General features: G+C 55.5%; 4 protein-coding genes across 4 annotated transcripts; 2 read left to right on the forward strand and 2 right to left on the reverse strand.

The window, feature by feature from the left end:
• Nucleotides 1-232: 232 nt before the first annotated feature.
• Nucleotides 233-1,763, reverse strand: ACET3X_001837 (uncharacterized protein; the record flags this gene model as incomplete). Its single annotated transcript, XM_069447173.1, has 4 exons — nt 233-1,234; nt 1,284-1,345; nt 1,391-1,575; nt 1,624-1,763. The coding sequence occupies 4 exons, from the start codon at nt 1,761-1,763 to the stop codon at nt 233-235; spliced, it is 1,389 nt and encodes a 462-aa protein (XP_069312079.1).
• Nucleotides 1,764-1,968: 205 nt separating this feature from the next.
• ACET3X_001838 (uncharacterized protein) lies at nt 1,969-2,976 on the forward strand (the record flags this gene model as incomplete). Its single annotated transcript, XM_069447174.1, has 2 exons — nt 1,969-2,170; nt 2,222-2,976. 2 exons carry the CDS (start codon nt 1,969-1,971, stop codon nt 2,974-2,976), a joined length of 957 nt encoding a protein of 318 aa, XP_069312080.1.
• A 485-nt stretch (nt 2,977-3,461) lies between these two features.
• ACET3X_001839 (uncharacterized protein) lies at nt 3,462-6,319 on the reverse strand (the record flags this gene model as incomplete). Its single annotated transcript, XM_069447175.1, has 3 exons — nt 3,462-5,891; nt 5,943-6,038; nt 6,086-6,319. 3 exons carry the CDS (start codon nt 6,317-6,319, stop codon nt 3,462-3,464), a joined length of 2,760 nt encoding a protein of 919 aa, XP_069312081.1.
• Nucleotides 6,320-8,650: 2,331 nt separating this feature from the next.
• On the forward strand, nt 8,651-13,608 carry ACET3X_001840 (uncharacterized protein; the record flags this gene model as incomplete). The annotated part of the gene is made up of 2 exons (XM_069447176.1): nt 8,651-11,762; nt 11,810-13,608. 2 exons carry the CDS (start codon nt 8,651-8,653, stop codon nt 13,606-13,608), a joined length of 4,911 nt encoding a protein of 1,636 aa, XP_069312082.1.
• Between the last annotated feature and the right edge of the window lie 2,335 nt (nt 13,609-15,943).

Consider the following 15,943-nt stretch of genomic DNA (forward strand, 5'->3'; position numbering starts at 1 on the left):
AGATGGGTGGCAGGGCCTACACCGCGGGCCGTCTCCAACTATGTTCTTCGAGAAAGGAGATGGTTGCGCTGTTAGGATTATGTCTGATTGACTTGAAGATGTGATGAGCTAAAAGTCAGACCAAATGCAAACCGACATACTGAACATATAAAAATATCAGCAATCATGATGAACGATGGGACACTTTCACATAGAAAGCGCCGTCTATAGACACAGAATCTACATTCTACATCTACTTCTTCCTCTCAAGCAACTCCTCCAACCCCTGCAACCCCCCCTCAAACGACCCAAGATCATACTCCTTGGGATACCTAACCAAAATATCCCTCAACTCCTGCACATGCCCCCTCTGCTCCTCCGTCAACTCCTCCCACACCCCCTCAAACGCATTCCTAATACTCGGCTTCTTCTCCTTCTCCGCCTCCTCAAACGCCCTCAGCACCTCCTTCCTCGTCGAGCTCCTAAGCTCCTTCTCCTTGGCATCGTCCCACAGCTCCTTACCTTCGAGCCACTTCCTCAGCCGCGTGATTGGATTATCGCGGCGCTTCCAGTCCTCGACCTCGACGCGCTGGCGGTACGCAAAGGAGTCGTCTGACGTGCTGTGGTGCCCGACGCGGTATGCCATCATCTCGATGAGCACAGGGCGGCCGCCGTCGTGCAGAGCGAGACGACGTGCTTCGGCTGTTGCGCGGCGGACAGCAAAGATGTCGTTGCCGTCTACGCGCAGGGTCGCAATGCCGTAGCCCGCGCCGCGGGACGCGATGCCGTCGCCGCGGTACTGGTCCGATGTTGGCGTCGAAATGGCGTACCCGTTGTTGCGGCAGATGAAGATGCAAGGAACCTGGCGCGTGGCGGCGATGTTGAGGGCGGCGTGGAAGTCACCTTCGCTGGCTGCGCCTTCGCCAAAGTAGCAGACTGCGACTCGCGGTTCGGTTTCTGGGTTCTGGATGTTTTGCATCTTGAGGGCGTACGCGGCGCCTGCGGCATGCGGGATTTGCGTTGCCAGGGTTGAGCTGATGGTATGGATGTTGAGCTCTTTGCTGCCGTAGTGGACGGGCATGTTGCGGCCGAGGCCGTTGTCCTTTGCGTTTGCGAAGAGCTGGTTCATGAAGGAGGAGAGGGTGAAGCCGCGCTGGAGGTAGACGCCGGATTCACGGTACTGGCAGAAGATGACATCGGCGGGCGAGAGGGCGCTCGCGGAGCCGATGGATATGCCTTCTTCGCCTGCGGAGACCTTGTTTCATCAGTATCCGAGTACGTACATGGTCAGTGTTGTGGCCTACCATGTAGAATGACAGTCTCCCTTGCCGTTGCGCTTCAAACATTAAGAGATCCATTATGCTCACTGTGACATGTCAGTGGAGGTTGGACGAGCAGCAACTTCACTGACGCTTGACCATGTTCTTGTACAGCACAAGAGCCTCCTCGTCCGAGGTCTCTACGCCAATCTCCTTGTCTATAATCTCGCCATACTGGTTCATGACACGGTACGTCGATATCGCTTTGGCCTGGGCAGGCTGCATAAACTCCATGGTATTCGTAAACTCGCTGTTCAAAGCTCCAGGAAACAGCACTCTAAAAGACGTCAGCCTTCCATCTCAGCAACCCCCAGACACTACACACCTCTCAGCCGTCGGCGTCGAGGCAACACCACGACACGTCTGCCACGGCGTGTTTGCCGCACTCCTCGACCCATTGAAGCGACCCTGCAGGCTCGAAAGCCGCTGTGAGCGTAATATCCGCGACGTATAGCGGAACGACATGTTTACAATCTACATCTCTACGAGTGCGGGGAGCGCGGTATATCAATATCTGGGGAAAGGATGGGTTGGCGGCAAGCATCGGCGTAACACTATTTGGCCGCGGTACGTCTCTCCCAGCGGCCGCTAGCGCAATGCGCGTGTCATTGCGCATTCATTCGAGAAAGTCGACGCCAAGCCATCGACAACCCACCACACGGTCGCAAACATGCAGGCTCCACGACAGAGAATAGGGCGCCAGCTGCTCGGTGCAAGTAAGAGGAGGGTAGCGGGGGAGCCGTATAGGTGTTTTTCTTGCTCCGTCAGACAGGCACAGCAGCAGACGCCACCGCCAAAGTCTCCACAGAATGGCTCGCAAACGACGCATTTTGGCTTTGAAACGATATCCGAGGCCCTGAAGGAGCAGCGAGGTATGCAATTGAATTGAGACACTCCCCATAGATCATCGCTGACGGAAACAGTCGGCGCAGTCTTCTCTTCCGTCGCCTCATCCTACGACTCCATGAACGACTTCATGTCTCTCGGCATCCACCGCCTCTGGAAAGACCACTTCGTCCGCAACCTCAACCCCGGCCGGAACCCGCTCACCGCGTCCCCCAGCGACAAACAACAGGGCATGAACATCCTCGACATCGCTGGCGGCACCGGCGACATCGCCTTCCGCATGCTCGACCACGCCTCATCCATCAACCACGACGCCCACACCAAAGTCACCGTCGCAGACATTAACCCCGACATGCTCGCCGAGGGCCGCAAGCGCTCGTTACAGACGCCGTACGCGCGCTCCCCACGCCTCGACTTTATCGAAGCGAATGCAGAGAAACTGGATATGATCCCCTCGGCTAGCGTGGATTTGTATACCGTGGCGTTTGGCATTCGCAACTTTACGCACAAGGAGGTGGCGCTCAAGGAAGCGTTCCGTGTGCTGAAGCCCGGGGGCGTGTTTGCGTGTCTCGAGTTTAGCAAGGTGAATAATCCGCTTTTTGATGCCGTGTACCAGCGGTGGAGTTTTGGCGCTATCCCGTTGATTGGGCAGTTGGTTGCGGGGGATAGGGATAGCTATCAGTATCTTGTGGAGAGCATTGCGCGCTTCCCGAGCCAGACCGAGTTTAGCAATATGATTCGGGATGCTGGGTTTTTGGTGCCGGGCAAGGGGTATGAGGACCTGACCAACGGGATTGCAGCGATTCACAAGGGCGTCAAGCCCAAGGCGTAGAGCCGAGTCGTGTTTAGAAACGCGCTGTATTAGTATGTACAACATGACATCATGTCACGCTTAGACGAATACACGAGTTGAACGGCATGTTAAAGCAACGTGAAAGAGCGGAGTGATAGCATATTCTTCATACTACAATATTGATAATCAAGGCGTCTGCGCTACTTGATATCTGATCCATACCCATATCCGTACCCATGCCAGAACTCCGTCCATCGAGCACAAATACTGATGACAATCATACAAATCCACTCCGTACATGAGAGCTAGATGTCCTTCCCGGCCGTGTGCGAGCAACCCTATCTGTAAACGCCGGGTCCATCCATCTGCCATGATACTCAATCTGATGCGAAGACGCGCAACGTATGTAAACAGCGCTAAAGGGACAGTAAAGGTATCCGACTCCACGTCCATGAACGCCAATGACAAACCAGTCAAATAGATGTCGAGAAATGCAAAGGTGACGTGCTGCGTCAAAAGAATCATCAGCGGAAGTACGATCCACGCTTGCCTCCGCTGTTAGTGGTCGATCCGCCCCGTGCTTCCTCGAGACTGCGCCGGGAGCCCCCAGCACCAATCTCGCTCATCTGGAAGAGCAGGGGCTCGTCGTCGTCGATGTTTGTTGCGGCGCGACTGTTAAAGTTGTAGCGGCTCTGGCGCTCAGTCGAGCTGGTGCCGCCTGTGCTGAGGCTGGCAGAAGAGCCATGCGAGAAGAAGCCGCCTCGGCCACGTGCACCGGCCTGGGTGCCGCGCTTGGCGGGTGTGTTGGATGTTGACGACGGCCGGGGCAGTTCGTCGCGGGAATCGTTATCGGGGTTCTGGTCGCGATCGCCGCTAGCGAGCAGCTCCGTTTGGGCGAAGAGTCCGCTAGAAGTAAGTCCTGCGCTGGCCAGACGGTGCAGGTCGTTAGTGCGGTCGACTTCCTCGGACGGCAGACTGGCCGATCGGACGCCGAACACGTCTGGCTCGTCGTCAGGTAGTGTCTGTCTTTGCTGAGAGACGGAGCTCGACCGGCGGGCGTAGTGCCATGGGCGCGGTGAGGTCGGTATGGCGATGGCGTTCATGTTCTGGTCTTCGCTCTCGCTCTGCTCTTCTACGTTGATCGGGTCGTGTTCGCGCGTCCTGCGGCCAGGTCGGCTCCGGCTCCGTATCGGCTGGTCGTATTCAGCGATGCTGTTTGCGCTCAGTCGGGAAGGGATAGCTGGAGTGTGTGGTGTGTGTGGCGAGATGGGTTTACCAGGCGAGGAAGCTGTCGACACAGATGTGCCAGCAATCATGGCGGGAACGCTGGACAGATGCCGGCTGGAGGAGGATGATGAGCGGTGGAGCATGGTCGAAGACGAGACCGACTCGGCCAGTCCGGTATGAGACTCTCGCATGCGTTGGTACTTTGAAAGCTGGGCGGTAGTTTTGTGCATAGTGGCTGCTTTGGCGGACTGGTCACTCCGAGTGAAGCTCTTCAGGTCCTTCTTCGACTCGAGGAGCTTCAAAAAGTCTGAGATGTTCTCGTCGTCGGTCCTGACTTCGCCGGAACTACCGCCGGTGCCTTCGTTCAGTGTATCCGATCCGCGTTGCATCGACGAGGAGAGGCTTCCCTTGCCGCTGCTGAGATTGTCGTCCTCTGTTTTGCTGTTGCCCCCTGTGGAGAACTTGCTCCTCCGGTGGCCGAAGCTGCTGCTGTAACGGCTGATGGGTGCGGGCTTTGGCGAGCTTGACGCAGAGGATGTGATGACAGTTTCGTTGGGTAGTGAAGGTTGCCGAAGAGCCGTTTGGGGGAGCGCATTGAGCGACGTCCGGTTGCGTGGCGTGGTGAGCGGATTTGGGGTAGCAGTCCGACCCAGTGAGCTGCCGGGCCGTCCTATCGAGCTGGTGGGAGACGGAGGCACCGCACTTCCCAGTGCTGGGGACGAGGAGAGTGAGCCGGCTTTGAAAGGCTGGAAAGAAACTGAGGTCCGCCGTTGATACTGTGGCGTATCCACAGAGCGTAGAGAGGATTTGGAACCTTGCGCAGTGCGATGGTTGGGTGGCAGTTTTTGTGGCGGCGATTCCATGGGAGATGACGAGGGCATATCTCGAGCGGCGCGCAGAGCTGAGATTGGGCTCGTCCCTGTTGGCGGACCGACCTGATGGAAGGTTGAAAGACTGCCGTATGCTTGTCCAACGTCAGGGCTCTCCTGCGCATTCATCTTATTAACAGGAAGCGACCCGGGCATTTGGCGGGTCCTCTGCTCAAAGTAAGTGTCGTCTAGGCCCATAAACTGAGAGCTGAGCAGAGACTCGGAATCTTCTACGCTAAACTCGCAGTTGGTGCGGTACTCGACAGTCACACACAGCGGCCCTACCGGCGAGTTGGTGGGCTCGATGGTGTTGACTTCTGTAATCTTGTCGGTCCCGTCGGTGGGGTAGAGCGGCAAACTCAGCGTGTCGACGTGCGGGCTCCTGAAGTCGCCATTTGAGACACGGTAGTTCAGCTTCAGGGAGGGTGCATTTGCAGGCTGCTTGGCAATGACCTTGTTGTATCTGAAAGCGGGCATGAAGCGCAGGTAGGCAAACAGCGAGCGAAAGGTGACGACGGCTTTTTTGTAGACGTTGGGAAGCGGGTCGTTGAGCTCTGATGGCTGTATGGAGCTCTTGTCGCCGACGTGCACCCTCCAGCGCTCCAGCACAATCTGTGTCGACTTGCCGGTGCGGCCCCACGATCGAGAGGCGGCATCTGCAGAGTTCAGCGCGGCAGCGACGTCCCATTTCTTTCCCTCCTCGTCGTGTATGACGAGCGACTGGTTGTGGCCGAGTCCCTGCACGTCCAGGTAGATGTCGATGCACAGTGATGGATGGTGGCCGGCCATGGCATCCATGAGTTTCCACTCGGTGAGTTGGCGCTGCAGCACGTCGCTGTCGGGGAGCACGACATTGAACTGAGGCGTGTTAGTGAGTGTGCAAGGTTGGGGTCATCACAGAAGACATACCCACTTGTTGTGCTTCAGCTTGCCGTCTTTGTTGTATCCGGGCGGGAGCGATACTCGGGATGATATCACAGCAAGGGCTGATTTGGTGAAGAAGTTCTAGTGCACATTAGATACATGCAGTGCCAGACGGGATGAGTACGTACCTGGATGACCTGGTTGACCTTTTGATAGTGCCTGTGGTCCGACTCGGAGGAGGGCTCTCCCCGCGACATCATCTCGCCCTCCGATTCTTCGGCACCGCGGTCGCTGTAGGGGGGCGTGGTGGAGCAGGCAGTCATGTCCTGGCTATGCCGCTGGTTGTTGGTTCGGGCGGGGTTGGTTTGGAGGTTGCTGGCGGGCGAGGCTGTCCGCGGCGAGGGGCGCGAGTATGGGTGCATGGCGGCGGCCTCCTGCAGGTACAAAAGGGCAGAGGGCGTGACTGGCCTGGCGACGGGGGCAGAGGCGTATCAAGTAGGACGGCTATGGTTGCGGCGGAAACAGGCGAGGATGGATGCGCGTAGCCATCACGAGTGCAGCCAGTGTCAGGTCGCGTAGTAGCCGTCAGAAATGTCTCTCAGGAGACTGGGGCACGCGGGACTTGTTCAGACGGCGGGCAGGCTCAGGCAGCAGCCATGGTATGCAGCGTCGAGTCCTGAGGTTGGGGGAAGTGTGCCTGGGGCGATGCAGCGGAGTTAAGCTGAGCACCCGACTGAGGTGACGAGGGGATTCAGACGCAGAGGAGTGGGACGGCAGCAGATACGGGCGATGACTCTGTGGGCAGCGGCAGGCGTGACGGGGCAGGCGATGGCGTGGGAACAGTCAGAGAGTGTTGGGACGCATGCGCTGGGAGTCAGTCACGCGGCGATGTTGGAATGACGAGCGAGGAAGATAGCTAAGCTCCAGGCAAGGGCCGGGCACGAGATAAACGACGCAGCACCAGTGCAGTAGTCGGCCGGCCACGATAAAGCTACCGGAAGCTGCAGGAAGCTAGCAGCACTGAGGTCAACGAGGCAATGCGTCTGAGCTGCGCCAAATCCGGGGAAGATGGAGGTGCTGCTCGACACTGGAAGCTCCGGCGAGCTCACACAGACATGGGTCGCTGCCTGATCCGCGCTAGCGCCCTCGACCACCGTCTCCGAATCGAGACCATCCGATCGAGGCGCGCATATCCACATCCACATATCCACCTTCACTGCGCTGCTGCTCTGGCGTGCGCCCTTCTCTTCGCGAATGCGCAATCCTGCGCGCCTGTACCGTCGCCAGCAATGCCTGCCATGTCCGCTGTCAATTGTGTCATTGGCCAGCTAGCCCGGCTATGCAGCACCGTTCGACGCCTCACCTTACCTTATCACAGCCTCTGACCGGTCTCACAAGATCTGCCATCGTCTGTGCCATGGCGTTGCCGGTGAGACGCGACTCCTGTCGCAGACCATCCATGTCCTGGCCAGGCGCGTCGTACGACGGCATAAGAATGATGAATTAGCACAAGGTATAGCTTGCATGTCTGAGCAGTACCTTTGACTCTACATTACAGTCGAATGCAGTACATCACTGCTGCCTATCCATGCACGAATGCCGATTGACTCCTGTGGCTGCCAGCTGCATATGCGCTGCGAGGCATCCATCACTTGCTTTTGATATCCACGGGCTGGCCTTGGCGCTATCCCAGAGGCAGTCATTGATGCATGGCAGTCGCAATATGGCATCATGGTTCACTTGATGATGTGATGGACGCCGTGTCTTCGGACCTTCTGCAGCTCCCTGGTCGTGAACTCGTCGCTAGGTCCAAGTAGCCCTCAGCGGCTAGCTTCCGCCCTGCAGCCGTTCACGTTACTTTTACCCTCGAGCTCGCCTTCAAGCACCAAAGTCTAAAAGGCCCTTATGGCGGCCGCAAGCGCCAAGTTGAGTGTTTGGCACGTAGTACAGTTCACCGCCAGTCAGGGTGGAGAAGACGGAGCAGACTGCGTGGTATAGTACACGCGCCCAGTGCGCAGCCTCCAGTCTGCGTCTCCATCTCATCTCGTAGCCGGTGTCGGACATCTCATGACACTGGAGACATGGCATTACACCACTGTAGCTCCTCTAGACGGCTCACGTTGGAAGCAATGTCGACCTCGGACGACAGCTTGTGGAGAAGAGAGCCGGCGCCATTGGCTGATCCCCATGGCTTCGACACGGCCATCCCACACTGCGCCCGCAGTTGCACCTCCGAAGCATGTTCGCGTCTGCCACATATAACTAACCCTCGTTCACATTGCCCGGAGCTTCACGAGGTATAGCAGACTCACTCTGACTCATCTTGGCTCTCGCGACACAACGACTCACGTCTCCCTACTACCGCCTCGGTAGTTTCGTCATAGACACCTAGCACCTCAACCCACGTCCATTTCGCGCCCCGCCACTGCGCCTCCCGCTGCAAACACAAACACACACATCGCACAGACAGCTCGTCGCGATCCATCCTCTACGTGCCACACCGTGCCCCTGCCGGCTTATCTGACGACCGACAATCGCTCTCCGCCGACTCGCCACCTTGCTCCTCGCACATCCCACTTCATACCGACACGCATACGCCAACGACAGCTAGCCACCGCCGACCAGTCCGTTCGGTCTCACCTGGAGTCATCCTCAGCTTTACAGCCGGCACCTTTAAACACGCTTTGACCCCCCGAGGTTGAGGCCAGGTGCTACTCGTAAAAGCTTCGGATCGCTCCTCCTCCTACCGGCACATGAGCGGCTATCTCTGGAAATACTACCTCGAAGATGATGTCGACAACTTTCGACATGTCCTCGCAACCCCCACGCATACGGCCCGGCCGACGACACAGAAGGGCTTCGCGGGCTGGCAGGGCGGATTTGCCACGGCAGTGAACGGCAGTCCGGGGAGCTACAGTGCATCGCCGATAACGAGTGGCAAGGGCCGCAAGATAGGCATGGGCGCGGCTGCAAACCTCAGTCGATTTGATATCAACAGCCGGGATGCAGCGGGCATGACTATCCTGCACCATGCGGCGTCATCTACTGCGGAGAGCGCTGTGGAGTTTGCGCAGGCACTGCTGGAGCATCCGTGGACCGACGTGTATATCCAGGATGCGGAGAACGGCTGGACGGCGCTCCACAGGGCCTTTTACTTTGGCAACATCGCCATCGCGCGCCTCATTCTGAACCGCGATGCGCAGGACATTCTCGGCCAGGGGTCCAGCGGGTTTAACCAGCATGCACGCGGTCTGGTCAAGATCAAGGACAAGGAAGGATACGGCCCCCTGGATTTGTTCTCTATGACTATCAAGGACCGTACTCTGCGGCCGGAAGAAGCGCCCGCCTTCGATTCTGACTCAGACGACGAGATGGCTCACGGAGACAGCGGCGATGTGGACGACGAGACGCGCAAGAAGCTGATTGCCCCGCCTGTGCTGCTCGAGGGAGACGAAGTGTACACTTTTGGCAGCAACAAGAACGTCACCCTTGGTTTTGGCGACGAGGACGACCGCCAGTATCCGGAGCGTATCACTCTGCGCAGACCGGACCACCTCCTCCAGCGCTTCTACAAGGAGCACCGCGAGCGACAGAACCAGTACTGGGCAGCGGCAGGCGTGCCCATGCAGGATTCAGGACTTCAAGCGCGCAGTACTGTAGATCTTCCAACCCACATCCGCAACACGCCGATAATCATCCAGGACGTGCGCATGTCGAAGCTGCACACCGCGGTTTTGACTACTGACCCTGTATCCAACCTGTACATGTGCGGCCACGGCCCAGGCGGTCGTCTGGGCACGGGCAACGAAACGACGCGGTACCAGTTCACCTGCATCGAAAGCGGCGGGCTGGGTCAGAAGAAAGTTGCCGGTGTCGCATTAGGGCAGAACCACACCCTGGCCGTTACCGAAGAGGGAGAGATCTACTCCTGGGGTAACAATGCATACGGACAGCTAGGGTATGCGCTGCCGAAGCCCGCCGTGAAAGACGACGATCCTATTTCGACCATTCCCCGACAGATCTTTGGGCCGTTGAAGCGCGACGTTGTCACGGGCATTGCCGCATCCCGGATACATTCGGTCGTCCACACTGCGACATCGCTGTACACGTTTGGCAAGAATGAAGGCCAGCTGGGTATTGTCGACTCGGACGCCCGGTCGCTGGAGATGCAGGTCATTCCCAGGAAGATTGCTGCAGCGCTGTTCTCCAGTCCGATCCACTCGGTCTCAGCCATTGACGGTGCTACAGTGTGTCTGCTGGAGAACCGCGAAGTCTGGGTATTCGCAAACTATGGCTATGCGAAGCTCAGCTTCCCCTTGGACGGGTTCACCAGCAACTTCCTCAAGGAGAGCTGGCTGACTACAAAGTACGACACTGCGCCGAACAGGATCAGCAAGATTACGTCTGGCGGCGACACCATCTGCGCGCTGTCTTCCTCTGGTGAGGTCTTCACAGTGGCTGTGAGTCGGCGCTCAGAGGGCACCCAGGATGCCGGCACATCGACTACAAATCCGAAGCAGATCAGAGGAGCCTTGTCTGCGCCGTTCCGCATCTGGTCGTCCAAGAAGAGCCACATGGCGGCAAGAGACGTCGATGTCGACCAGGACGGGTCTATCATCTTGACTACCGAGGTCGGCAGCGTCTGGAGACGCACGAAGCGAGCGACTATCAAGAACGCAAACGTCACTGCTGCTGTCGAGTCCAAGCCCAAAGACTACAAATTCCAGCGCGTGTCAGGTCTGACCCGAGTGATTGCTGTTCGTGCCTCCGCGTTCGGCGCGTACGCTGCGATTCGCAAGGACTGCGACGTAACCAGGAACCAGATAGGTGTGGACGAGGCCGGGCTTTGGGACGACCTGGCGCCGCTGCTTTCTTTCAACGAGTTGTCAAACTACGAAGAGACATCGGACGACGAAGAACCGACACCTAGATTTTGGACCCGCGCCTCAGAGGCGCAAGGTCTGCGCAAGCGTGTCTTGAAGTCAAAGGACCTGGAAGCGGAAATCACCGAGATCCTGGAGCGCTCATTGACATCACCGGATCGGACGTACAACATGGAAATCGGATCGACGCTGTCTAGTGTCCGCATACCTGTTCACGAATTCATCCTGGCTGGACGCAGCCGTGTCCTGCGGGATGCTCTGCTCGACTTTAGGGTAAAGGGCACCGAGTATGCGGTGCCTGACCTGCTGACCGTCAAGGCCGAGGATGGGAGAGTTTTGGTGCTCTTCCAAGGTCTTGATTTCCTTACCATCTTCAATCTCGTTCTCTACGCCTATACCGACTCTGTTGTGGACTTCTGGAATGTCACCCGGCACTACCCTACTCTCGCACACAGATACCGTTCCGTCCGGACAGAGCTGATGAAGGTTGCTTCTCGTCTCGAAATGCGGCAGCTCGAGCCTGCTGTGCGCCAGATGGTCAAGCCACGGAGATCCTTGCACATGGACATGGAACTCGCCATCAAGGAACAGTCTTTCTTCAAGAGTGGCGACGTCATCGTCGACCTTGCTGACGGTCAGATGCTGCTCCACTCGGACGTAATCTGCCAGCGCTGTCCGTTCTTCGAAGGCTTGTTCAGAGGACGTGCTGGTGGCCAGTGGCTCGCAGGAAGGCAGACCGAGGAGTCTCCGCTCGTCCACATTGATCTGACGCACGTGGAAACACATCTTTTCGAGCTCATTGTTCGCCACCTCTACACTGATGCTGGCGAAGAGATTTTCGAGGATGTCACCAGTGAAGACCTGAATGATTTGCTCGCACTGGACGAGTTGCTCGACCACGTCATGGATGTCATGTCTGTTGCCAACGAATTGATGCTGGACCGTCTGTCACAGATCTGTCAGAGACTGATAGGTCGCTATGGTATGTATACATTCGATACTATCGTACATTCGCTGATTAGACAATAGTCAACGCTCGCAACGTCTGCTCCCTTCTTACAGCAGTCGCCCCCAGTTCGGTTGCTGAGTTCAAGGATGCTGCCCTTGAATACGTGTGTCTGAGCTTAGAGGCGGTCATGCAGAATGGCTCACTGGACGAACTAGACGAGGACTTGCTGCTGGAGCTCAACCAAGTCGCCCACGAAAACCAACTCGCTTACCTACCTTTTGCGAGAAGCGGGCGAGCTGAGGCTCTGCTCTTCGAACGCTACCCGGAGCTTGCTGAGAAAATAGAACGCGGCAGGCGCGCCAAGGTCGATGCGATAGTACTATCGAACAAATACGCGGATGGCGACAACCTCTCATCCTCTTTCAGATCTCAGAGTCTGGAGGAAGTGGCAGCCTCCCCACTACGTCAACGCAACCGAAGAAGAGTATCCAAAGAGGCAAAGAGTCCAGTAATGTCGCCAGCGCTGAAAGGCAAAAGCTCCACTCAAGACCTCATGTTCGAGATGTCAGACGGCGAGGATGACGAGGATGTACCAAAGAAGATCAGACCCCCGCAGTTCACAGAGCAAAGCGGAGATGAGAAAGCGCTAGAGACACCAGTCGGATCCCCCGAGACGCCCTGGGGCACGATTCCAAAAGCATCGCCGCTCACGTTCGACAAAAGGGGCGACATACCATTCAAGTCTGTCAGTCCTCTTCCGCCAGCTATCAAGGAGGCAAGACCACCTGGCCAGCCTTGGGTCACCGCACCGCTTGCAGGGCCCAAGCTTGAACTCAAGGATATCATGGCTCAAGAGTCTTCCGCTACGCCTTCAAACTTGTCGATCGGCCTTTCAAGCGAACGGACTGTGAAGGCCGCGCCTATCAAGATGTCGCAAAAGGAAAAGAACCGCCTACGACAGGCTCAAAAACTTGGCACGCCGATTGAAAAGCCACAACCAGTGCCACCAGCCGTGTCTCCCTGGACAGCAGCTGCACACAGGAAACCAAGTAACAGTCCGGTTGTGGCCCCAGTGGCTCCCTCGCCGCCACCGAAGCCATCGCCTGAGCCTTCTCGGGCATCGAGCACGCCTCAACTTACCATGCGACAAACGGTTGCGAAGAAGGGCGCTGGGTCGAAGCAGAAGGACAAGCGAACTGTGTCGCACGGTCAAGATGCAACAGGAGCTGCGTCACCTTCCAAACCTCGTCCTGCTGCGAACGAGAGAGGCATGTCGGTCTCTACCGATCCCATTCCAACACCTCGATCTGTCCGCCACATTCCTTTACCACAGCACTCGCCGACGTCTCCAAGTCAGCATCTCAGCATGATGGAGATTTTATCCCTGCAAGAAGCTGAGAAGACTTCGATCCGCGACGCAGCAGCCAAGCGCAGCCTGCAGGAAATTCAGCAAGAGCAAGAGTTCCAGCTGTGGTGGGAGCAAGAGAGCAGACGTGTCATCGAGGAAGAGGAGCAGACCAAGAAGCTGGTCGAGAAGCTTTCTATGGCTTCTGGTCGCGGTCGAGGCAAAGGTCGTGGAGGGCGAGGCGGCAAGACAAAGGGCCAGGACAAGAAAGAAGGCGGAGATGAAGTCGATAGGGGTAAAGGCAAGCGCGACGTCAGTGCTGGGCCAGCCACCAAGCCAAACCCACCACCTAGAGCGGGCCCGAAACAGGCTGGCGATGGTCGCCCGTCTGGCCCTGACAGCGCGGCCAGAGGCGGCCGTGGCAGGATTGGCCGTGGTCGTGGTGGCGCAAGAGGGGGGCGTTCACAGGGCCCGCCGAGAGATGGTGCTGTTGCATCTGTGCAGCAGGGACAGGCTCCGGTTCCGCAGACGTGAGTTTGGTTCGTTGTATATAGTAGCTTGATGGGCTTGTGTATTTATACCATAAATTTACAGTGGGATTTAGATTATTGAAATATCTGTCACATGAAATGATGGGCACATATTTTTGTTCGATGTTGAGACGTGTTGTTGAACATCGCGGAAGGTACTTGATCCATTGACAGCCTTTGATGGCTCTCAGATTGGAAGTCATAGTCGTGAAGTTGCTGGAATTCGCGCCGACATGAGAATGGCGCCAATCGCTTTTGGATCCGTTTATACACAGACGCGTGCTTTGGTTTCTGGGATGCAGGGTCTGGAACAGGACATGAAGACGTCGGCTGTTCTCTTTTGAACAGGCGGACAAGTCGCAGAAGCATTGCCCATACCAGTCTGGTTTTGTTTTCTTTTTGGAAGCGCGAGGAGGACGACACCATAAGAGGAGCGGCCCTGCTTTTGTAGAAAGAGAGTTTTAGACGTAAAGAAAAAGTGATGGAGATACGTCGTGACAGGGTGTTTATATACTGTCCCTTAGATGGTATGTCCGGGCCATCTCGAATTCCAGGCATGAACGTGGTGATTGTACAATTTTGTTAGGGGAGAGAAGAGAAATCGGTCTTCCCATTTGGAGTCAGGATGGTTGTGCCTGAATGATATGAGTAGGTATTTCTTTGCTCTACGGCATGGGGATACATGGCATCTTGTTTTTTAAATCAGACGCCTTTTTCGGGAAACAGAGCGCCACAAAATAGGTCTTATTTGGGTAACTTGTGGATTCGTGTCGTACTCCCAGAAAAGATGTAGGTGTTTGTGTTGTATCTGAAATGAACTCGCTCAGATCGTCAGAGGGTACTTTGAGAATTTTGGTGTCCGCGAGAGTAAGTGAGAAAGGGGCCACTCGGCAGAGTCATTTGCTTGCGTTCACGACTTTTTTTATGTGCGCAAATACCAACCTCTTCCTCGTGTGTCGTAAGCGCAGGTTTTTGGAAATATTGGAGTGTGTTTCAAGGAAGTAGAATGGAGAGAATGATAAAGCCTGAAGTCGTCTCATGACCATGAAAAAGTTGACCATGATAGACTGACCATGAATAGATGTAGATCCATAGATACGAGAATCTCCCAGAACAGCATTAGGGAACTCAAGATGTGTTTTCATGGCCGCCGAGTACGCTTTCGTTGATCATGGTGAGTGCAAGGCCCAGTTTTGGTTTCGGGCGCACGCAACCCATAACAGAAACGAATCAACGTTTTTAAGCTTTATGCAGAGGTCGAATGCACAAAGGTCAGTCCGCGTATTCCTTTAGTTTTGATTTCAAGAAGCCACAAGCGGGCGAAGCATGGTTGGATGGAGTTAGCATTTTTGGATGTGTGTTGAATGAATATAGGAAAGAAAGAATGAACAGCGGAAACTTGTAGGTGCGGTATAAATACTTGGTCGGAGCTCGCACATGGCATAATTCATGGCTTTGTGATACCGCACATACTGTTCGATGAATATGTCAGTGTCGCGACGTCATCTCTGGCGGACACTGTTGAGTGCGGCGGTGTATAAGTATCTCGTTTCTAGCACATACCCGTCTCCATAACCAAATCGCTCTCAAGGTTCTGTCCAAAATTTTATTGCCCAAGGTCGATGTTTGTCAGTCTCCTCTTTTCCATAAACACAAGAGCTCGAGCGTACCAAGGTATGAGTTGAGACTCGTTTCAGTTGCCTCTAAAACCAAATAACAACTGTTCCATGAGGCGAATCTTCGAGAGTGCTTCATGAGCAACAGCTCGTATTGTTTCAAAAAACGAAGACGACAACCTGATGTGTTTGCAGCGCCTGTGCGAGGAGACCAACTACATAAATAAACATCACTCCTGCAACAAAAATTTTATCATACATTTTCACCTCAAAGCCGAGAAAAGCAAAAGTTGAAGAACCAGAACAAAATGTGTCTGACAAGAAAGGGGGGATAATCTTCATGTGCGAGACTGCTCTTCAAAATCTACAATGTGAGGCACTGAGTTGGTGTTGATGTTCTCGCCTGTGATATTTATCATAAACGGATGGTCATGACACCTCATGGGACACTGCGGCATGTGTTTTTTGGTACAGCACGAAACATGGCTAGTATGCCACATGACATGATTAGATAAAGACAGCAGCAAGTCAACTTCAAAAACACACACAGCCAGTATACAAACAAACACACAAGTACCATAAGCAATGCATTAAACAAGGTTCCACACAGAATATCTATTATACACATTCGAATCGAAGTCGCTTTTCCTCCCCAATCTACCCAGTAAACCCCAATCGCATGCTTCGTTTGAACAAAATCGTTTCAACCAACACTCAATACTT

This window comes from Alternaria dauci, chromosome 1, assembly GCF_042100115.1.
Source record: "Alternaria dauci strain A2016 chromosome 1, whole genome shotgun sequence".
NCBI classification, from domain to species: Eukaryota; Fungi; Ascomycota; class Dothideomycetes; order Pleosporales; family Pleosporaceae; genus Alternaria; species Alternaria dauci.